We start from the raw sequence: 25,211 nt of genomic DNA on the forward strand, positions 1-25,211 counted from the left end.
AGTGACAAAGACGGAGATAGATATACTTCAAAATTAGCGGTTTTAGCCCAGGCTCGGTCTCGTTGTATATTTATATACAAACATTCACAAAATGCTATAAGATTTGAAGCCGGAAATATATCACAAAAGTGCGTAGTAACATTTGATTTCGATTAAATATATTTCATTAATTATTTGTTTCCACTATTTGTGCACATAATTTATATTTAATTATTTGTCGTTTAAACTCCAACGTAGGATAAATAAAGAAGTCTATTCAAAATATATTTAGTATATTGCAAGTACTATCATGTCTACTTTGGAATATGTACAAGACGGCATATAGCATTACGGCTATCTTACCACAGACAACTTTAAACAGCAACACGATATAGTTTTTCGATCGTAAGTAATACACATTACATAAACTATTAACAACTTACTAGTAAACAATATATTATCTTACAAGATAACGTGACGCGTCATTTCAACTTGGTTTTAACAAAACGGACATCTAGCGTTACCTCAGTTAAAATAATTTATAGTAATTATTGTATGCATTTCTAAACGCACTTACCGTAAAATGTGATGAATTTGAAAATTTAATCTTTAAATTTGCAGCACCTCTGGCAGTAAATACACCTTTATAGGCCGAACAATTTTGAATTTCGAAAAATCACCTCATTTTACGACAGTAAAAAGGTCAACCGTCCGAAAAACGCCTCAAAGCTGTCAAAGTGACGTTTAGCGCTCCCGCGCTTTTGACCATAGACAAGTTGACAAGTTCAAAATGGCGGTCACGCTGCCTCAAAGCTGTCAAAGTGACGTTTAGCGCTCCCGCGCTTTTGACCATAGACAAGTTGACAAGTTCAAAATGGCGGTCACGCTGGCGGCGCGTTTAGTGGCGCGAGTCGCGGGGGTAGAACTCTGCGAGGGTGGAGGCGGGGATACGCTTCAGCATCTCCTTGGGGAAGATGCGGAGCAGCTGCCAGCCGATGTCGAGCGACTCGAATACTGTGCGGTTCTCGTAGTTACCCTGTGGGAAGAAGAAGTAAACGTTAAGCAATTTAGTCTATGGTATATCTTCTGGACTCACTGAATGGATAATCAATTCATATATCTGATCTATGTTTTTTAATAAGAATATTATGTATTTTTTTGGTTTAGAAAAACCAGAGTGAAAAAAATACAGCCCAATCGGAGTCCGAGACCGGCCCGACCGTGTGTAAAGTGGTCCACCGTACGTCCCTTAAGGACGCAGCTAAAGAGCGATTAAGATATATGCTAAAGATCGGTTTTCCTAGGATAGCGGTGCCGTCATATAGCGGCCGTCTCCATACTAAATAATACGGCTAAATATGGATGTCGTAGTATTTGTATGGAGACGGCCGCTATATGACGGCACCGCTTTCGGAGGAAACCAAAGCTTAACCGGACCAAGGTCGCGGTCCGTCTGATACAGCTTTAAAAATACTCAAAACTGTCATAGTGACATTTGGCGTTCCCGCGTTTTTCATGCACCATAGACAAATAGCCAGCGCGTTACCTGGGTGATGAAGTTCTTCTCGAACTTGGTGAGGAACTCTAGGTAGAGCAGGTCGTCGGGCGTGAGCGCCTCCTCGCCCACCACGGCCTTCATGGCCTGCACGTCCTTGCCGATGGCGTAACACGCGTACTGTGGGGGAATTATACTAATTAGCATCTTTGTAATGGTACAATAGCTGTGAAGGTTGGCAGATAGAGTCTGGCTAATGAAAGTTGAGCCTGAGATTTATTTAAAACTTTTTATATGGCAACTTTTTTTCCTATCAAATAAGCTGTCAGTTTCAAGATGTCATTTAATTTCATAGTAATTTTATTGCCAGGTGCGGTTTTTATTGAAATTCCCGCGTTATCTCAGGCTCAACTTTCATTAGCCAGACTCTAGTAAGCCACATTCCACGCGGCCCAAAATTAAGCATTGGAATCTCTTTCCAAAATTATGTACATGTCTACATTGTCATCATCATGACACTGATCTATATAAAAGTAAAGTAAAAGTAAAATTTTATTTTTGAAATCAGGCAATTACATATGTTATATGTATCAATTTTGTGGATCACACTAGGCTAAGCCTGTCCCGTGACTCCACGTTTACGCATTATGTTAAGAGCCATTAAATATGTAGTAGTACATTAAATGTAAATAGTTTATATAGTTACAGTTTATACATTACATATATCTGAAATTATTCCGTGAAAGCCTTAGAAAAAAATCTCGCAATTTTGGGGTGATAAAATGATGAATAAATCATGGTGAATAAATCAAAATGATGGTGGAAGAATGGTAGTGTGCTAGTTTGATGAGCCGTGACAGTTTCATAATTATCGACTTGTCTCCGCCGCTAAAGTGCGATTCTAAAAACCTCTCTTCTACAAATACCTACAGGTCCCTGGTGTCTGAAAAATCTTATGCAGATCGTTTTTTCAAGAAGTGTGTAATATACAGCAGAACTTCGGAGTCGTCTCGTTGAAATTTTCAAGCCTTGGCCTTAGTTGGAATATGTTGACATGGCTTCATGAAATCCTCAACATACCAGCTGGTTGGACACGTCGGAGTGGTCTGGCGGGTAGATCTGCCTGTTGTAGCTGACAGTAGATGTTCTACAATGTCATAGAGAAAAAAATACATAGAGTGCTCACTCCATACATCAGTTTTAGTACCAAAAAGACTATTAGCATCTAGCATCTAGTAGCGGAACTATCAGTACTGCTACTTGACAATAGATGTAGCCACCGACCGGAAAGTCTTATGCTGTTGAGATAAGACTTTCCGGTCGGTGCTACATCTATTGTCAAGTAGCAGTACTGATAGTTCCGCTACTCGATGCTAGATGTAGACACTGAAATTAATAGTCTGAACTGATTAATGGAGTGAGCACTCTATGTATTTTTTTCTCTATGACAATGTATAGTGAAAATACCAGCTGGTTGGACACGTCGGAGTGGTCGCGGCGGGTCATGCCCTCGCCGATGGCGGACTTCATCAGACGGGACAGGGAAGGCAGTTCACTGACGGGTAGATCTGCCTGTTGTAGCTGACAGTAGATGTTCTAAAATGTATAGTAAACATACCAGCTGGTTGGACACGTCGGAGTGGTCGCGGCGGGTCATGCCCTCGCCGATGGCGGACTTCATCAGACGGGACAGGGAAGGCAGCACGTTCACTGGCGGGTAGATCTGCCTGTTGTGGAGCTGACGGTCGACGTAGATCTGTAAAGTAATGGTAGGATTTATTGGACAGTTAGTCATACACTATACGCATTCCACCTGTCCTATTTTTGTTGTCCAATGTGTATTTGCGTCTTACAAAACACACACATTGCACATTGGACCAAGAAATTGGACAGTTGGATGGATTGGATGGTGGGGGATTAGTTTTATGGGACTTTCCTGTGGACATCGTAAAATAAATGTATATTAAAATCAAGTTTTCTTATTGGACCCTTACTGGCATGTTCGGTTTTATTTCTAGATACAGCTATTAGTATGATGAAGCCGTAAAATTTACCCAAATACTATTATATTATCCACGAGAAAGACATCAGTTTTAGTTTAGAGCTAATTTTTAATCCAAACTTAACAATTAAGTCTAAAACAACTCAATCTGTAATTATTCGGGAATTCAGCCATCGACTAAAATGGTTTATTGCATAGATAAGTTCGAGTAACTCCTAACTGGCTGAAGGCCAGTATTCAGACCATTACGACTCCTATATTCTGGCTGAATTTCAAGTAAAATTCTTGCCAATTTTCGCTATAAAACTGCAAGATTTTAGGTCATAACAATTTCAGAGTTCCCCTGGCTGCAACGCAAGAAAACTTTAAACTCTCGCGTTTTGTACACATATTTAATATCACAAACGGGTCTAACGCGATATATTTTCATTGTTTTTACCTTAAATTCCGACGTTTCAGCTGAACAATGAAAATATATCGCGTTAGAAGTGTTTGTGAAATTAAATAATATTATGTGTACAAAACAGGGATGTTGCGGATGCCGATTTTTTGACATCCGCGGACGCGGATTATTAAAGGCTCACATCCGCGGATGCGGGTGCGGATGCGGATGCGGATGTCAAGATAGTACCATAAAAAACGTCAAATATTACATTTTAGTAATTTTTATTTCAAAAAACCGGCCAAGTGCGAGTCGGACTCGCGTTCCAAGGGTTCCGTACATTAAGTCCCACTCACGTTTGACTGCTCATTTCTAATAGGTATTTTTGGTTAATGACTAAATTACCTAGCAGTCTAGCACTTACGCCGATGTTAAGACGTTCCTGTACCGACCTGTTCCACATCCGCATCCGCATTAAATCCGCATCGATTTTATGCGGATGTTGAAAATAATCCGGAAGTTCCGCGGATGCGGATGCGGATATTCGCAACATCCCTGGTACAAAACGCGAGAGCTTAAAGTCTTCTTCGACCTAGCGTTTTCCCGGCCTAACGCCAGGGTCCGCTTTCCTGCTCAGTCTTCACTTTACCCGGTCTTTGGCATCCTCAGATATGATCGTTCTCTTCCATGTCCGTGAAAAAGTAAAAAACAACGGGTTGCACTCCGGGAGTGCTGGCAGAAGTGAAAACTCAATCACTATTGCAAAATGTCTGCAGCACTATGTATAATTGAGGTTAACGCCATCTAGCGTTATTTCGTCGCATTACTTGAAACCCCTAAGCACATCACTGTTAGTACTCGAGTTATATTAATACCAGTTAGATGGAACTCACCAAATGGCATTTAAATCAATAAAGAAAAACTCAACGACATTGTAAGTTTTTCGATCAGGTCACGTGTCCGTCTTACGGTCACGTGATCTGTCGCGAGTTTAACATTTTTTCCCCACCTCAAATAGTGCACAGCGCCGCTAAAGAAGTTTTCACTTTAAAAATAGGCAAAATGTGTATAATATTCTCATGATTTCCAGATTAATCTAGAATCTAGATAAATGTTTACCTGTCCCTCAGTAATGTAGCCGGTCAAATCGGGGATGGGATGCGTGATGTCATCGTTCGGCATCGTCAGGATGGGGATCTGCGTAATGGAGCCGTTACGGCCCTCGACGCGGCCGGCGCGCTCGTAAATGGTGGCCAAATCCGTGTACATGTAACCTGGACACACGAAAATATAAATGGCTTTATTCGTAAAGATAAGAGAAGCGCTGGTGGCCTAGCGGCAAGAGCGTGCGACTTGCAATCCGGAGGTCGCGGGTTCGAACCCCGGCTCGTACCAATGAGTTTTTCGGAACGAAATATCATTTGATATTTACCAGTCGCTTTTCGGTGAAGGAAAACATCGTGAGGAAACCGGACTAATCCCAATACGGGCCTAGTTTACCCTCTGGGTTGGAAGGTCAGATGGCAGTCGCTTTCGTGAAAACTAGTGCCCACGCCAGTTACTGGGATTAGTTGCCAAGCGGGACCCCAGGCTCCCATGAGCCGTGGCAAAATGCCGGGACAACGCAAGGAAGATGAAGATGATTCATAAAGATAAAGATAAAAAGATAGTTTATTCAAGTAGGCATAATTACAATGCGCGTATGAACGTCAAATAAAGCTAACCGGCTCCAACCCTACACCTCAGCCCCGAGAAGATTTAAATCCCCCCTCAATTGGAGGAGGGTATCCCAATATGGGACGGGCAACAAACTCGGCGGGACACATCTTTAAAAAAAAACATCTTATAATTAACATGCATTACGAGAAAATAAGGAAAAAATACAATTTAAATTACTATAGAATTCATGCAATTACCTATACACATAAGATGTAACAGAAATTTGATTAAAAAAAACATAAACATAAACGCATAAATAATATACATACATAAACGCACTACAAGCTTGAATGGAGTCTCTATTGTTCACCAAAAAGTTATGTCTAATGTATAGTTTGCCCGCATTTCCGTTAGTCATACATAATTCATTTACCTCAGAAACGCGTCACTTTCCAGGATTGCCATAAAACAAACCTATCTATACGATAATCTAACGAATCCGCTAAAGTTAGCGGTTTCAGTTTTATGACTAATGATAATATGACAAACAATACGTTGACTTAAAATCCTACGTGTGCTTGATTTTCGAAACCGAAATCGTACGCTAAAATCCTGCTAAATATATTACTTCAGCTCTTCCTTTCTCAAACTTTGACACATCACAATTCACATAGCGGATTCATACTTCTGCAATTAGGATTCTCTTCTTAATCTTACTCAAGCTTAAAATAATGTGTTTGACGTGACAGTAAAAATCTGTTCTTTAAAAGACAGTATCAAAAAAAAACCATTTTTTTATGGACATACATATTTAAATCCGTAATATCATAATTTCCGTCTTGGAAACCTAAGATAAAGATAAGATAAGATAAGATAAGATAAAGATAAAAGATAGTTTATTCAAGTAGGCATAATTACAATGCGCTTATGAACGTCAAATAAAGCTAGGTAGACCGGCTCCAACCCTACACCTCTGCCCCGAGAAGATTTAAGTTTGACTATGTATGTAATACGTAGTACGTAGTACGTAATACGTAGTACGTAATGTTTAATTTGAATTCTGTACAACTGTACTTTTTTTGACATTCATAAGTGCATTATATTAATGCCTAAATTTAAAAATAAAGAATTGAATTGAATATGTATGTATGTATGTATGTATGTATGTATGTATGTATGTATGTATAGGGTACCTGGGAAGCCACGTCGGCCGGGCACCTCCTCGCGGGCAGCGGACACCTCACGCAGCGCCTCGGCGTACGAGGACATGTCGGTCAAGATGACCAGCACGTGTTTCTGTTGGCAATCATATATGTTTTTACAAATGTGTGCTTTAAGCTTTGGATTCCTCCGAAAACGGTGCCGTCATATGACGGCCGTCATATAGCGGCAGCAAAAGACGGCCGTCTTTACGGTGGCGACATGTGGAAAGTACCACGGCGTCATAACACACCGTCATCCACCAAGGTCAAAGCGGCAAATTTGAAAAATCATTTATTCAAATCTCGTGTCATTTATTCAAAATGGCGTCACCGCTATCTAATAAAACGTTCACGAAACTATTGACACCGTCATGTTACGTTACGTTGACAATCAACGTAACGTAACGCCGTCTAGGAAACCGCGCCATCTTGTTTACATAGACAACGTTCTAGTGACGTCAGTCAACGCTATATAGCGACCGTAATATGACGGCACCGTTTTCGGAGGAATCCAAAGCTTTAGATATGCAGTCTTGAAACACAATGTATTATCTGGTTGTCAATTAGGCGTTACTGCAATTAAGGATATAATCATCTATATATATAAACGTGAAAGACCTGACTGACTGACTTAAATCAACGCACAGCCCAACGCTGGGACTAGAAAGTCCATATTTGGCAAGTAGGTTCCTTATAACGTCTAGGGGTCCACTAAGAAAGGATTTTTCAAAATTCATCCCCTAAAGGGGTGAAATGGGGGTCCAAAGTTTGTATGGGGAAAATATACTAATCGACGGGTACGAAGTCGCGGGCAACAGCTAGTTATATATAAACGACAATTTTTTTAAATAATATATGGGTAATTGCGATTCACAGTGATTTTAAACAGAAGACTAAACAGGATATCGTTGCATTGTCGCCGAAAAAAGCGGACTTAAATTACCCAATTTAATGAGCCCGAAGTCTTGCACTATCATAAAACCAAATGGAAAAGACAGACATGAAACGAAACTTATTGTAGCCTTATCATCGACGGAAGCAGAGTACATGGTCGAAAAACACCATTTGACTTCAAAGGCCTGGACAAGACAGAATCGAAGGTATACCCTGGACAAGAGGGATTCGAAGGTATACCCTGGACAAGACTGAAAAAAAAACTGTTTAAAAGCTGTGGAAATCTTTAAGAAGTAAATCTAGGTCTTTTTAATGAACGAACCTCGCACTGGTAGGCCAAGAACTCAGCGGCAGTGAGCGCCAGACGCGGAGTAATGATTCTCTCGATGGTGGGGTCGTTGGCCAAGTTGAGGAACAGGCACACGTTCTCCATGGAGCCGTTCTCCTCGAAGTCCTGCTTGAAGAAGCGCGCGGTCTCCATATTCACACGCTATGACACCTTTAGGGTCCACTCCATTCTGGGATGCTGTAGTCTCCGGAGCAATTAAATGAGCCTAAGAAATACTTGCTTACCTTATATTAGACCAGATGATCACTAACCAGACGATTTATACAAAGCGTACTAATAATAACAAGTAGATTAAAAAAAACATCGACATCAGACAAAATTTATCGTAGCACTATCATCGACGGAAGCAGAGTACATGGTCGAAAAACACCATTTTACTTCAAACGCCTGAACAAGACAGAATCGAAGGTATACCCTGTGGAAATCTTTAAGAAGTAAAACTAGGTCTTTTTAATGAACGAACCTCGCACTGGTAGGCCAAGAACTCAGCGGCAGTCAGCGCCAGACGCGGAGTAATGATTCTCTCGATGGTGGGGTCGTTGGCCAAGTTGAGGAACAGGCACACGTTCTCCATGGAGCCGTTCTCCTCGAAGTCCTGCTTGAAGAAGCGCGCGGTCTCCATATTCACACGCTATGACACCTTTAGGGTCCACTCCATTCTGGGATGCTGTAGTCTCCGGACCAGTTAAATGAGCCTAAGAAATACTTGCTTACCTTATACTAGACCAGATGATCACCAACCAGACGATTTATACGAAGCGTACTAATAATAACAAGTAGATTAAAAAAAACATCGACATCAGACAAAATTTATCGTAGCACTATCATCGACGGAAGCAGAGTACATGGTCGAAAAACACCATTTTACTTCAAACGCCTGAACAAGACAGAATCGAAGGTATACCCTGTGGAAATCTTTAAGAAGTAAAACTAGGTCTTTTTAATGAACGAACCTCGCACTGGTAGGCCAAGAACTCAGCGGCAGTGAGCGCCAGACGCGGAGTAATGATTTTCTCGATGGTGGGGTCGTTGGCCAAGTTGAGGAACAGGCACACGTTCTCCATGGAGCCGTTCTCCTCGAAGTCCTGCTTGAAGAAACGCGCGGTATCCATATTCACACGCTATGACACCTTTAGGGTCCACTCCATTCTGGGATGTTGTAGTCTCCGGAGCAATTAAATGAGCCTAAGAAATACTTGCTTACCTTATACTAGACCAGATGATCACTAACCAGACGATTTATACGAAGTGTACTAATAATAACAAGTAGATAAAAAAACATCGACATCAGACAAAATTTATCGTAGCACTATCATCGACGGAAGCAGAGTACATGGTCGAAAAACACCATTTTACTTCAAACGCCTGTATAAGACAGAATCGAAGGTATAACCTGGTCAAGACTAAAAAAACTGTTGAAAACCTGTGGAAATCTTTAAGAAGTAAATCTAGGTCTTTTTAATGAACTAACCTCGCACTGGTAGGCCAAGAACTCAGCGGCAGTGAGCGCCAGACGCGGAGTAATGATTCTCTCGATGGTGGGGTCGTTGGCCAAGTTGAGGAACAGGCACACGTTCTCCATGGAGCCGTTCTCCTCGAAGTCCTGCTTGAAGAAGCGGGCGGTGTCCATATTCACACGCTATGACACCTTTAGGGTCCACTCCATTCTGGGATGCTGTAGTCTCCGGAGCAATTAAATGAGCCTAAGAAATACTTGCTTACCTTATATTAGACCAGATGATCACTAACCAGACGATTTATACGAAGTGTACTAATAATAACCAGTACATAAAAAAACATCGACATCAGACAAAATTTATCGTAGCACTATCATCGACGGAAGCAGAGTACATGGTCGAAAAACACCATTTTACTTCAAACGCCTGAACAAGACAGAATCGAAGGTATACCCTGTGGAAATCTTTAAGAAGTAAAACTAGGTCTTTTTAATGAACGAACCTCGCACTGGTAGGCCAAGAACTCAGCGGCAGTCAGCGCCAGACGCGGAGTAATAATTCTCTCGATGGTGGGGTCGTTGGCCAAGTTGAGGAACAGGCACACGTTCTCCATGGAGCCGTTCTCCTCGAAGTCCTGCTTGAAGAAGTGCGCGGTCTCCATATTCACACGCTATGACACCTTTAGGGTCCACTCCATTCTGGGATGCTGTAGTCTCCGGACCAGTTAAATGAGCCTAAGAAATACTTGCTTACCTTATACTAGACCAGATGATCACCAACCAGACGATTTATACGAAGCGTACTAATAATAACAAGTAGATTAAAAAAAACATCGACATCAGACAAAATTTATCGTAGCACTATCATCGACGGAAGCAGAGTACATGGTCGAAAAACACCATTTTACTTCAAACGCCTGAACAAGACAGAATCGAAGGTATACCCTGTGGAAATCTTTAAGAAGTAAAACTAGGTCTTTTTAATGAACGAACCTCGCACTGGTAGGCCAAGAACTCAGCGGCAGTCAGCGCCAGACGCGGGGTAATAATTCTCTCGATGGTGGGGTCGTTGGCCAAGTTGAGGAACAGGCACACGTTCTCCATGGAGCCGTTCTCCTCGAAGTCCTGCTTGAAGAAACGCGCGGTATCCATATTCACACGCTATGACACCTTTAGGGTCCACTCCATTCTGGGATGTTGTAGTCTCCGGAGCAATTAAATGAGCCTAAGAAATACTTGCTTACCTTATACTAGACCAGATGATCACTAACCAGACGATTTATACGAAGTGTACTAATAATAACCAGTACATAAAAAAACATCGACATCAGACAAAATTTATCGTAGCACTATCATCGACGGAAGCAGAGTACATGGTCGAAAAACACCATTTTACTTCAAATGCCTGAAAACAAGACAGAATCGAAGGTATACCCTGTGGAAATCTTTAAGAAGTAAAACTAGGTCTTTTTAATGAACGAACCTCGCACTGGTAGGCCAAGAACTCAGCGGCAGTGAGCGCCAGACGCGGAGTAATGATTCTCTCGATGGTGGGGTCGTTGGCCAAGTTGAGGAACAGGCACACGTTCTCCATGGAGCCGTTCTCCTCGAAGTCCTGCTTGAAGAAGCGCGCGGTCTCCATATTCACACGCTATGACACCTTTAGGGTCCACTCCATTCTGGGATGCTGTAGTCTCCGGAGCAATTAAATGAGCCTAAGAAATACTTGCTTACCTTATATTAGACCAGATGATCACTAACCAGACGATTTATACAAAGCGTACTAATAATAACAAGTAGATTAAAAAAAACATCGACATCAGACAAAATTTATCGTAGCACTATCATCGACGGAAGCAGAGTACATGGTCGAAAAACACCATTTTACTTCAAACGCCTGAATAAGACAGAATCGAAGGTATACCCTGTGGAAATCTTTAAGAAGTAAAACTAGGTCTTTTCAATGAACTAACCTCGCACTGGTAGGCCAAGAACTCGGCGGCAGTGAGCGCCAGACGCGGAGTAATGATTCTCTCGATGGTGGGGTCGTTGGCCAAGTTGAGGAACAGGCACACGTTCTCCATGGAGCCGTTCTCCTCGAAGTCCTGCTTGAAGAAGCGCGCGGTCTCCATATTCACACGCTATGACACCTTTAGGGTCCACTCCATTCTGGGATGCTGTAGTCTCCGGACCAGTTAAATGAGCCTAAGAAATACTTGCTTACCTTATACTAGACCAGATGATCACCAACCAGACGATTTATACAAAGCGTACTAATAATAACAAGTAGATTAAAAAAAACATCGACATCAGACAAAATTTATCGTAGCACTATCATCGACGGAAGCAGAGTACATGGTCGAAAAACACCATTTTACTTCAAACGCCTGAACAAGACAGAATCGAAGGTATACCCTGTGGAAATCTTTAAGAAGTAAAACTAGGTCTTTTCAATGAACTAACCTCGCACTGGTAGGCCAAGAACTCGGCGGCAGTGAGCGCCAGACGCGGAGTAATGATTCTCTCGATGGTGGGGTCGTTGGCCAAGTTGAGGAACAGGCACACGTTCTCCATGGAGCCGTTCTCCTCGAAGTCCTGCTTGAAGAAGCGCGCGGTCTCCATATTCACACGCTATGACACCTTTAGGGTCCACTCCATTCTGGGATGCTGTAGTCTCCGGACCAGTTAAATGAGCCTAAGAAATACTTGCTTACCTTATACTAGACCAGATGATCACCAACCAGACGATTTATACAAAGCGTACTAATAATAACAAGTAGATTAAAAAAAACATCGACATCAGACAAAATTTATCGTAGCACTATCATCGACGGAAGCAGAGTACATGGTCGAAAAACACCATTTTACTTCAAACGCCTGAACAAGACAGAATCGAAGGTATACCCTGTGGAAATCTTTAAGAAGTAAAACTAGGTCTTTTCAATGAACTAACCTCGCACTGGTAGGCCAAGAACTCGGCGGCAGTGAGCGCCAGACGCGGAGTAATGATTCTCTCGATGGTGGGGTCGTTGGCCAAGTTGAGGAACAGGCACACGTTCTCCATGGAGCCGTTCTCCTCGAAGTCCTGCTTGAAGAAGCGCGCGGTCTCCATATTCACACGCTATGACACCTTTAGGGTCCACTCCATTCTGGGATGCTGTAGTCTCCGGACCAGTTAAATGAGCCTAAGAAATACTTGCTTACCTTATACTAGACCAGATGATCACCAACCAGACGATTTATACAAAGCGTACTAATAATAACAAGTAGATTCAAAAAAACATCGACATCAGACAAAATTTATCGTAGCACTATCATCGACGGAAGCAGAGTACATGGTCGAAAAACACCATTTTACTTCAAACGCCTGAACAAGACAGAATCGAAGGTATACCCTGTGGAAATCTTTAAGAAGTAAAACTAGGTCTTTTCAATGAACTAACCTCGCACTGGTAGGCCAAGAACTCGGCGGCAGTGAGCGCCAGACGCGGAGTAATGATTCTCTCGATGGTGGGGTCGTTGGCCAAGTTGAGGAACAGGCACACGTTCTCCATGGAGCCGTTCTCCTCGAAGTCCTGCTTGAAGAAGCGCGCGGTCTCCATATTCACACGCTATGACACCTTTAGGGTCCACTCCATTCTGGGATGCTGTAGTCTCCGGAGCAATTAAATGAGCCTAAGAAATACTTGCTTACCTTATACTAGACCAGATGATCACCAACCAGACGATTTATACGAAGCGTACTAATAATAACAAGTAGATTAAAAAAAACATCGACATCAGACAAAATTTATCGTAGCACTATCATCGACGGAAGCAGAGTACATGGTCGAAAAACACCATTTTACTTCAAACGCCTGAACAAGACAGAATCGAAGGTATACCCTGTGGAAATCTTTAAGAAGTAAAACTAGGTCTTTTCAATGAACGAACCTCGCACTGGTAGGCCAAGAACTCGGCGGCAGTGAGCGCCAGACGCGGAGTAATGATTCTCTCGATGGTGGGGTCGTTGGCCAAGTTGAGGAACAGGCACACGTTCTCCATGGAGCCGTTCTCCTCGAAGTCCTGCTTGAAGAAGCGCGCGGTCTCCATATTCACACGCTATGACACCTTTAGGGTCCACTCCATTCTGGGATGCTGTAGTCTCCGGAGCAATTAAATGAGCCTAAGAAATACTTGCTTACCTTATACTAGACCAGATGATCACCAACCAGACGATTTATACGAAGCGTACTAATAATAACAAGTAGATTAAAAAAAACATCGACATCAGACAAAATTTATCGTAGCACTATCATCGACGGAAGCAGAGTACATGGTCGAAAAACACCATTTTACTTCAAACGCCTGAACAAGACAGAATCGAAGGTATACCCTGTGGAAATCTTTAAGAAGTAAAACTAGGTCTTTTCAATGAACTAACCTCGCACTGGTAGGCCAAGAACTCAGCGGCAGTGAGCGCCAGACGCGGAGTAATGATTCTCTCGATGGTGGGGTCGTTGGCCAAGTTGAGGAACAGGCACACGTTCTCCATGGAGCCGTTCTCCTCGAAGTCCTGCTTGAAGAAGCGCGCGGTCTCCATATTCACACGCTATGACACCTTTAGGGTCCACTCCATTCTGGGATGCTGTAGTCTCCGGAGCAATTAAATGAGCCTAAGAAATACTTGCTTACCTTATACTAGACCAGATGATCACCAACCAGACGATTTATACGAAGCGTACTAATAATAACAAGTAGATTAAAAAAAACATCGACATCAGACAAAATTTATCGTAGCACTATCATCGACGGAAGCAGAGTACATGGTCGAAAAACACCATTTTACTTCAAACGCCTGAACAAGACAGAATCGAAGGTATACCCTGTGGAAATCTTTAAGAAGTAAAACTAGGTCTTTTCAATGAACTAACCTCGCACTGGTAGGCCAAGAACTCAGCGGCAGTGAGCGCCAGACGCGGAGTAATGATTCTCTCGATGGTGGGGTCGTTGGCCAAGTTGAGGAACAGGCACACGTTCTCCATGGAGCCGTTCTCCTCGAAGTCCTGCTTGAAGAAGCGCGCGGTCTCCATATTCACACGCTATGACACCTTTAGGGTCCACTCCATTCTGGGATGCTGTAGTCTCCGGAGCAATTAAATGAGCCTAAGAAATACTTGCTTACCTTATACTAGACCAGATGATCACCAACCAGACGATTTATACGAAGCGTACTAATAATAACAAGTAGATTAAAAAAAACATCGACATCAGACAAAATTTATCGTAGCACTATCATCGACGGAAGCAGAGTACATGGTCGAAAAACACCATTTTACTTCAAACGCCTGAACAAGACAGAATCGAAGGTATACCCTGTGGAAATCTTTAAGAAGTAAAACTAGGTCTTTTCAATGAACTAACCTCGCACTGGTAGGCCAAGAACTCGGCGGCAGTGAGCGCCAGACGCGGAGTAATGATTCTCTCGATGGTGGGGTCGTTGGCCAAGTTGAGGAACAGGCACACGTTCTCCATGGAGCCGTTCTCCTCGAAGTCCTGCTTGAAGAAGCGCGCGGTCTCCATATTCACACGCTATGACACCTTTAGGGTCCACTCCATTCTGGGATGCTGTAGTCTCCGGAGCAATTAAATGAGCCTAAGAAATACTTGCTTACCTTATATTAGACCAGATGATCACTAACCAGACGATTTATACAAAGCGTACTAATAATAACAAGTAGATTAAAAAAAACATCGACATCAGACAAAATTTATCGTAGCACTATCATCGACGGAAGCAGAGTACATGGTCGAAAAACACCATTTTACTTCAAACGCCTGAACAAGACAGAATCGAAGGTATACCCTGTGGAAATCTTTAAGAAGTAAAACTAGGTCTTTTCAATGAACTAACCTCGCACTGGTAGGCCAAGAACTCGGCGGCAGTGAGCGCCAGACGCGGAGTAATGATTCTCTCGATGGTGGGGTCGTTGGCCAAGTTGAGGAACAGGCACACGTTCTCCATGGAGCCGTTCTCCTCGAAGTCCTGCTTGAAGAAGCGCGCGGTCTCCATATTCACACGCTATGACACCTTTAGGGTCCACTCCATTCTGGGATGCTGTAGTCTCCGGAGCAATTAAATGAGCCTAAGAAATACTTGCTTACCTTATATTAGACCAGATGATCACTAACCAGACGATTTATACAAAGCGTACTAATAATAACAAGTAGATTAAAAAAAACATCGACATCAGACAAAATTTATCGTAGCACTATCATCGACGGAAGCAGAGTACATGGTCGAAAAACACCATTTTACTTCAAACGCCTGAACAAGACAGAATCGAAGGTATACCCTGTGGAAATCTTTAAGAAGTAAAACTAGGTCTTTTCAATGAACTAACCTCGCACTGGTAGGCCAAGAACTCGGCGGCAGTGAGCGCCAGACGCGGAGTAATGATTCTCTCGATGGTGGGGTCGTTGGCCAAGTTGAGGAACAGGCACACGTTCTCCATGGAGCCGTTCTCCTCGAAGTCCTGCTTGAAGAAGCGCGCGGTCTCCATGTTGACACCCATGGCGGCGAACACGATGGCGAAGTTGTCTTCGTGCTCGTCGATCACGGATTTTCCAGTTTGCTGGTGGAGAATAGTTATTTGTACAACAAGAGATCAAAGTTTGATATTTCTTCGAGTGCTTATTTTGAGTCCCGTGCAAGCGAAAGATTCTATAATAGATTCACGAGCGTAGCGAGTGAATCTAATTTAGAATCTTGAGCGTAGTAAGGGACTCAAAAGCGCACGAGATGTAAATAACTTTGATCTCGTGTAGTACACAACATTTTTCACCTCAGCAGTGAGAACATATTAGAGAACCCGAAAAATGTATTCCTTCTTCATCACTTACCTCTATTCACTCATGTTTTCTTAAGATATACCAACAATTAAATTTTCACCTCAGCAGCTCGAACAAGGGTACTTTGCTACTTAAAAACAGTGAGCAAAATCGCATTTTGCTCACTGAGTGAGCAAAATCGCATTTTGCTCATTTTGTCACACTCAGTGAGCAAAATGCGATTTTGCTCACTGTTTTTAAGTAGCAAAGTACCCTTGTTCGAGCTGCTGAGGTGAAAAATAAATAGTCAATATAATGACGGAAACCTCCCACCAAAAACATGTAAAATATTAAGACTAACGCTTTTACTCTGGTACTGAACATTTTAACTAAACAAAAAGTACTGCCGTAGAATGGATCTACAATAATTGTATTATGCTCTTGACACACGCCGAGAGAATAGTCAACTTGTATTTACATTTCCACAAATATTTTGTGATACGCATAATTGTAGATTTGTCGCGACAATTTACATATTTGTATAAATTGTCTATTACAATTTTGTCATTTGTAAATTTTGTGATATGCCCAGTTGTACTAAATACATACCTATTTGTAACTTGTCACTTGTAAATTGTAATTGTAAGTTTCGTGGTATAGGCCCCAGGTTTTTAACTATGTAAGACCTAGTCTTAGACCTACTAAACCCTACATCTTACTCGAGCAGTATGGCTCGGTCATATTCTACTATCTGTCATATACTAAATGTTACTTAGACTGAATGATTGATTGACTTTTCAAACTCCAAGCTAATGGTTTGAGTCCGTCTAAGCTAAATCTGCATTAGCCGGGTCCACGCAGACCGAGCATACGCGCGAGGCAATTTCCTCGCGTATGACAAAACAAAGTGTTAAAATTTTACTATAAACATCTAATTCATCATATTTCTGATGATATTTCCACATTTAGTCATTGCAAAGTTAGCTTGATCCAACTTGTATTTAGCCTGATTGTTTCCCAAAGATTTAATAAATCAATAATGCCAAAAGTGTGTATAGGATATGAACATACCTTGACCAGACCGGCCTGTCTACAGATCTGGGCAGCAATTTCATTGTGGGGCAGACCGGCGGCCGAGAAGATGGGGATCTTCTGTCCACGGGCGATGGAGTTCATCACGTCAATGGCGGAGATACCTGCACAAACACTATCATTATCACGTGTCCATTGTAAACCAACTTGAGAAACGCAATTTTGTCTTTTAAAATAAAATACAAAAAGTATATTTTAAATTTGCAGAAATCTGCTCAAAGAGTAGACCACTTGTAAGTGCCAATGCCAACTCTCATCTTTATTTAGTTTTAATTATTTTTCAGTCCATGCAACCACGGGGTAAACTCTAAACTCAAACTAGTCTTACACATATGTATTAAGTAAATAAGTGATATTATATATATTAATTACATTTTATATAATAGGTCGAACTGAAAAAAAAATATATATATATTGTTATTCCTATCCTGACCTTGATTTAGTTTATAATGTTAGTTAAGTTTACGTACTGATGCGATCTCTTGGACAGGTCTCCACGGAAGACCAGCGTCAAGATACCTAGAGGTAACTTGACACCAAGCTGAAGGGAGACCTTTTCAGTGACGTTTATGCTTAGTATAATAAAGTGTAATAATAGATTTAAGCGATATTGTAAGCGTCCTGAATAAATTTATTTTCTTTCTTTCTTTCTTTCTTTCTTTCTTTCTTTCTTTCTTTCTTTCTTTCTTTCTTCAGTTTTGAAACCAAACAACAGGAAAAACATGAATATTTAATAGAATTTCAGATATTTAGTTTCTTTTAGTCATTTAGTACAGACAAATGGTCTTGTCACGTGGAAATAATAAGTGAAAGAAGACTAACAAAGTGTTTAAAGGAGAAGTAGAAGTTGGAAGTGGTAGACCTTGGCCATAGAAGGTAGCATCCTATAGAAGTAGTCTACGCGTGCCCCCGTGAGGGACAAAACATATAAATTCGACCAATCATAGCGTCGCAAATTTATTTGTTATGGTGGGCAACAAATAAATTCGACCAATCACCATTCTAATTTACGGTGGGGAATAAAAAAAATGTGAGACTGTGACAAGGACAAACAATAATAGCGCTTTCGCTGCTACTCCTACTGAAAGATACATAAGTCTATCCCGTTCTGTCAGTTATCCCCACCACTCATGCCCAATCCAGTTTAATACTAGATTCATGACCTCGGCGGACTTTCTGTGATGGCCAGGCCCCTATTTCACTACGGAGACAAGTGTTACGATTGTCGACATCACTGTTGCTGACGTCACAGGCCTCCATAGACTACGGTAACCGCTTACCATCGGACGGGCGGTATGCTTGTTTTAACTTGCTTGTTGTAATTCCGCGATAAAAATGAGTAAAAAAAAAAAATTTAAACTGTTTCACTAAAAAGACATTGTATTACATACTAAACTTAACTACTAATCTTAACTTAAAAAGATAAAAGATAAGTTAAAGTAGTAATATATGAACATACCAGTCTGGATCATCTCCTCGGGGTAGATACGGGACCAGGGGTTGATGGGCTGGCCCTGGATGTCCAGGTAGTCCTCGGCCAGGATCGGGGGACCCTTGTCGATGGGCTTTCCGGAGCCGTTGAACACGCGACCTGGGTTACAAAACAAAAACATCGAAATAACTTAAATACTATTAATACATTGACTAGTGCCGACAACCCGCGGGCGCTTTGTCACTTTATTCGTAGTCGTTTTCCTCTACAAAGCGGGAAAACGCTAGAATCGGCTAGGCGTGTAGCACTACGAAAACGTTGGCAAATTAATTTTACATATTTTTAAAATGATATGTAGTTTCAGAGGTGGGAATTAGTCTTCAAGTGAATTGCTTACTTAAGTGACGTCATAATTTGCTAGTAAATTCATGTAGTTTACACCTACGGCTAATGGCTATAAACTTGTGGTGGTACTTAGTGAGTTTTGCTTGTCACCTGACGATTTGTTGGCTAAGTCACAGAATAAATAATAGTACTAAGTACAGAAGACTCACTCTCTAACAAAACGCGTCTGTTACGATCAGCACAGATATGGCCGCTAGGTGGCGACAGCGCCACGCGCGGCTTATGGCTTTCCCCAAAATTGGGGCCGAACGGATGTACTTTTAGCTACCTGTAGCAAAGCGACGAAATCGCGGAGTGAGACACGCCTGGCTAAGTGTGGAAACAGGCTTCTTCAATATTTCTATGCTCCATCACTTACCTTAATGTTTCTCCACTAGAGTATGTCCTTGTTAAGTTGCTTGCAAATTTGCATAGTCTTCTTTCTTCAGATTCCTAAAATATCCATGCTTACCCAACATATCCTCGGAGACAGGTGTGCGCAGAATGTCGCCGGTGAACTCGCAGAGAGTGTTCTTGGCGTCGATGCCCGAGGTGCCCTCGAACACTTGGACGACCGCCTTCGAGCCGCTGACCTCCAACACCTAAATGACAACAACATTTTCAATCGAAATGAAAAAATGAAAAAAGTTTATTGTATAAATTTAGACATACAGTAAATCACGTCCCTGTGTCCTGATCTAGGAAACCCTGTGTTACAGGACCCAGTTTCGTTACTTATACTAGTTTCTTAATCTATATATTGATAGGTACAAATTGTACGGAAATTGGTGTATAATTCGTAAAGGTTTTGTGTAACCCGTGCGAAGCTGGGGCGAGTCACTAGTTAATATTAAATTTAACATTCATTTGTAATGTCATGTCAAGGGTTCGAAAGGATAATTATCAATTATAATTATCTTAATAATTATCGTGATTTTTATGCCTGATAATTATCGATTTCATAATAACCTAAAAAATAAAAAACTCCTCAATCTATCAATGAAAACAAATATAGCACCATCCATACCTGGGATAATTATCTCGATAATTATCAAAGACTATAATTATCTGGATAATTTCGACCCCTGGTCATGTTTCAGTTTTCAGTTTTATCGCTGACTACACAAGTAATACTCATCAAGACAATTCTAAAAACCCCTAACACAATAAGGTTGCATTGTTACATCACAGAGTTCCTATGGCCACCTCCTGTCTCCATTAGGTCAGCTCGATGGTACCATAATATTGCATTGTCACCCGCCTTACAATATGTATGCAAATTTTCAGCATCATTGGAAGTGGGTCAAATTAAGCTTGCAAGATTTGACCCGTACAAACGTAACTACGAGGGGTGTTCAAAATATTCTCGGTATGAGAATGAAAACAAACAAGTACGAAAAGTTTGATATTTTTATTTTTCAATATACTCCCCCCCTATGTTCATACACTTAAAAGATCGATCAATTATTTTTTTTTAATCCTGCATAAAAATATTTTTTATCTTTGGTGTAAAAATGCTCCTCCACTGCCGCCTTCAATGCTTCATCATCGGAAAATTTATTTCCACGCAGATCCTTTTTAAGATTGGGGAACAAAAAGAAGTCGCTGGGGGCTAAGTCCGGACTATACGGTGGGTGAGTAACAGTTTCAAACCCACATTCAACAATAGCTGCCTTGGCAATATGAGCAGTATGGACGGGGGCGTTGTCATGCAGAAGCATAACACCTTTGGTTAACTTTCCTCGCCTCTTTTCTTTGATTGCATCCTTTAATTGACGTAGAATGTTAGCGTAGTACTGTCCTGTGATATTTACACCTTTTTCTTTATAATCGATCAGTAATACTCCTTCACAATCCCAAAATATCGTGGCCATGACCTTGCCAGCTGAAGGGATGACCTTGAACTTCTTGGGATGAGCTGAACCCTTAATGTGCCACTGTATGGACTCTTGTTTACTCTCTGGGTCATAATGATGAACCCAGGTTTCATCTCCAGTAACTATTCTTTGCAGCACCTCATCAGGATTTTCACCGCACAGGTCAATAAAATCGGAACAACAAGCTACACGCATGTCTTTTTGAAGCCGAGTCAGCATTCGCGGAACCCATCTTGCACTTACTTTTGACATATTAAGATGGTCATGGATAATATCATGTACGGTACCAATAGAGAGATTGGTTACTTGTGCTATAGATTTTACCTTCACTCGACCATCTTCCAATATAAGTTTTTCCACTTTATCAATATTTTCTTGTGAAGTAGCTACTACATGCCGGCCAGGTCTAGGGTCGTCTTCAACACTCTCCCTTCCACGTTTAAACTCGCTTGACCACTTTTGAATGGTAGATAAAGAAGGAGCAGACTCACGGTAAACACAATCCATTTCCTCTTTTATGGTTTTTTGATTTTTACCCTGTTTTGTCAAGAATTTTATCACGCATCGATGTTCTAATTTAGTTAACATTGTCAATTCCCACATGATGTTCATGTTTGTTCAGCAATTGCAGAAAAACAAAAGAACATCTCGGTTCGAATTATACTTTTTTTTAATGTCAATGAATAAACCTTAGCGGCCAGTAACGAAATAAATTTTAGAAGAGGTTGTAAGATATCAATACCGAGAATATTTTGAACGCCCCTCGTACATATTCACATAGGTACATTGCAAGTTAAATAAAAGCTTGTGATAAAAAAGTAGTTCTGTAAAATTTTAAATGACTGAGTGACTATATATCACTGAGAAATATTTTCACATGTCTATATTAACTGAATGTATATTGTATTGTATTGTAGTACGGGCGATTTTCCGCAACTCGACGTCCTGCGCCTATTTTGCGTGATAGGGGCTAGTCCTGCCAGCCCAGCTCCTCGAGGAATCCTATCAAACCTTTGATGTTGAGTAGGACCTCAGGGAGATCTCTCGGGGTCTCTGAATGTATAATGGGAAGCAATGTATTTAATTAAAATTAAGATCTTATTTTTACCATATGTTCATTGTGAATGAACGATATCATTCATTCATTGACAGATCACATAATGAACATGATCATTACCTGACCGGATCGGAGGGTTCCATCGGCAAGTCTCAGCTGCACGATCTCTGAGAACTTAGGGAACTTCACCTCGTCGAGGATGACCAGGGGGCCGTTGACACCCGACACCGTCTTGTAAGCTGCGTTAAAACACTTGTGTTCAGTCTTGAAAAAGAAATATTTGCAGGTACGCAAGTGTAAATTCCCTCATCATACTTGGGTTATGGTGTGACTCACATAAGATAAGCTCCTAAATGCCAGACAGCCAGCTCACACTGTAAGTTAGCATTGCCACATAGCAGGTAGACCTTGCAAAAAAATTTAACCTTTCGAACGGCAGACAGCGAAGGAATTTGCCATACCCTGGACGCCAGGCGATCGCGATTATTCAAGCGAAATTGAACTTTACGGAATCTCGCGTAAGTCCCTACTGCAATGGCTGTAGCCGTCGTTGGCGTCCTAGGCAAGACTTTCCGATGACGGCCACAGCCGACTGTCAATAGGTTAATAACTTGTGTTCAGTCTTGTTCCAGTTAATAGAAAACTAGGGCCATGATTAGCAGTAGCATTAACTTTGGAGTGGTATTTTAATGCCTGGGCCACACTAACGGGAAACGCTGTTGATTATCGCGATAATTAAATCATAACCATAAATAACTACAGCATTCTTTTTCAACCCTTTTTGTGTTACTGAACAATTTTTCCTAAAAAAACAAACTATGAACTCCTGAAATAAAAATTGTCTGTTTCTTAGATTTCAGCTAATCAGATGTCAATGTTCCTTTCAGAATATGGGTGAGGATTGAAATAGCACACTGTATTAACCCCTTGTATGGGGCCTGTCAAAATTATTATATCTAAAATAATACATTTAAATTCTTGCGCATGTATCTGACACCGTAAGATTGTGAACCCGTTAGTTTACAATCTAACGTAGGTTAGGTTAGGTTAGTTTATAATCTCCCTACCGTCAGTTTATAATTTAACTAGCAAGATTATAATCTGACGAGTGTTTACAATTTTACGGTGACATATCCATGTTTAAGCATGTGAGGGGTTAAATCTAATTTGAAAAAGCTTATACACCATCCATTGTGGAATTAGGTGGGTGTCTCTGGGTGCAATGTTTTTGATGTTAAGGTTTTATTAAGTTTCTGAATTGCCCCATCAAGTCAATGTTTTTTTTTATACTTTAGTTTTAAAATCTTTAAATAATAGTCTCTGTCTCTCTCTTTGGCTCTTTTCTGTTTAGAAAGATTACCTTATTACCAGCAACCGTTGCAAGATACAAGTGGGGCCAGTTTGAGGTTGTTTAATATTTAAGTCTACAATTAAAAAACATAATCACATGACTGGTAAAACCTACACTTTCTAGATAAAAATCTCTACCAGATAAAGTACTTTTTGTAACATTCTATAAAAGAATCATAGGAATGTTAAGTTTTATAATATGATTCAATCAGCTGATATCAAAACCATTAAGTATATGAATCCTATAGGAACTCAAGTCAAGAGTGCATGAATTACAAAACCAGTTGATCATTAAAATAATAATAGATAAAACACATTCAGTCTAAATATGATCTAAATATGAAACATCTTAGTTAAAATCTTTACAGAACAGCCGTAGTCATATGATCAAAACTGACAATTGGACATGCTAACCAAAATTAAAACTTAGCACCTTAAACATAAAGTTCTGTTTTAAACCTCGGACTTCATCAACCAATTATGGAATAATCCATCGTTTTACTTATGGTTCGACTTAGATAACAAATTTTCAACATTAAATTTTAGAGTTACAGCTAATTATGTGAATTAAATACCTATACATGATCTAAGATCTATCCGAATTACATAGATAAGACTTCCAAGGTTGACAACTCCCTAAAAAGAAGCCATTGCAGAACTTCGGGAACGTAAATACACGTAAAATAAGGAAAAACAAATGATTTGAGAGACTATTCTGATTTAACAAATAACAAAATACCAAAGGAAGGTGCAGCAAAATCGATAATTGACGTTACCAAGTGAATGACGTTCCAAGACGTCCACGAACCAAATTTCTGGATAATTAAGCTAATATATTTTACTCACTCAGACGGGGTTGGGATATGAAGTCCCTGGACACTGCCAGAACATGCTCCTTAGTCGCCTGAGCCTTATTCATTTTGAGTACACAGGCAACCAGCTCAATAAAACACTAAACTGCGCTGTCCTGTCCGCCTGAAAACTGACGAATGGATGTCTTGTCTATGTTCCTTCACGTGCCGTCACGTGACCTCATCACAAGATGACGTTACTCTATGACTATCAATAAAACTGAAATTGATTTAAATTTGATTATGACACCTAATATTAATTGATGGTGACAATAAAACTTTCATTTTGAATTAAATACAATAATAAGTTCTAAATTTCTTTCAAAAGATATTTGTAAAATAATAATTATACTGAACGCAGCTCTAGTTTTTCCTGTATGTTGGTGAAAATGTCATATTAGAATTTTTAGGTTGGTACATATGTTTGGTTAAAGATGAACTACACCGGTAGATTCGACACAAAGACAATAAGCGAACATCCTTGTCTAGTTTAGATAAAGTTGGGTGTTTTGTTTTTATAATTGGTCAAACCAATTTGTCAGTGAGTAAGACCACAAAAAACTATACTCATCCTTTTCTTTTGGGTGCTAGTACTAGTATAAATAGTGCAAGTATGATTCTCTCTGTCTATGTTTGAAATGAGACAGTCCTTTGACAAACTATACTTAAGTTTATGTCCAAAGAGGTTGTGATGGTCCTCGTCAATCAACTCAACCCATAGATGTATTATTTTTGACTCAACCACAATTTTGACAAAGTAAAAAGAATAATTCAATCAGTCAATCCTGAAATTCCTGATCAGTGAGTATAGTATTGTTTGGTCCTGATCCACCAGATCTGGTTTTTCAACTGCATTTATGCGTTCCATAGTGATTATATTCTCTTTGATGCATTCTGCAAATCGAAATCGGGACAGCGTAGAAGAATGCGAAGGACTAGG

At 40.7% G+C, this 25,211-nt stretch overlaps 1 protein-coding gene across 1 annotated transcript; it reads right to left on the minus strand.

Annotated features, from left to right (window-relative positions):
* Positions 1 to 786: 786 nt before the first annotated feature.
* Positions 787 to 24,361, minus strand: LOC134657377 (V-type proton ATPase subunit B). The gene is made up of 11 exons (XM_063512918.1): positions 24,267 to 24,361; positions 22,191 to 22,309; positions 19,609 to 19,738; positions 18,780 to 18,911; positions 17,300 to 17,424; positions 15,802 to 16,032; positions 6,711 to 6,813; positions 4,978 to 5,132; positions 3,093 to 3,230; positions 1,526 to 1,654; positions 787 to 1,015 (listed from the first exon to the last, which is right to left on the minus strand). Exons 1-11 carry the CDS (start codon positions 24,337 to 24,339, stop codon positions 878 to 880), a joined length of 1,473 nt encoding a protein of 490 aa, XP_063368988.1. The 5' UTR covers positions 24,340 to 24,361; the 3' UTR covers positions 787 to 877.
* Between the last annotated feature and the right edge of the window lie 850 nt (positions 24,362 to 25,211).

The sequence above is a fragment of the Cydia amplana genome, chromosome 20 (genome assembly GCF_948474715.1).
Source record: "Cydia amplana chromosome 20, ilCydAmpl1.1, whole genome shotgun sequence".
NCBI classification, from domain to species: domain Eukaryota; kingdom Metazoa; phylum Arthropoda; class Insecta; order Lepidoptera; family Tortricidae; genus Cydia; species Cydia amplana.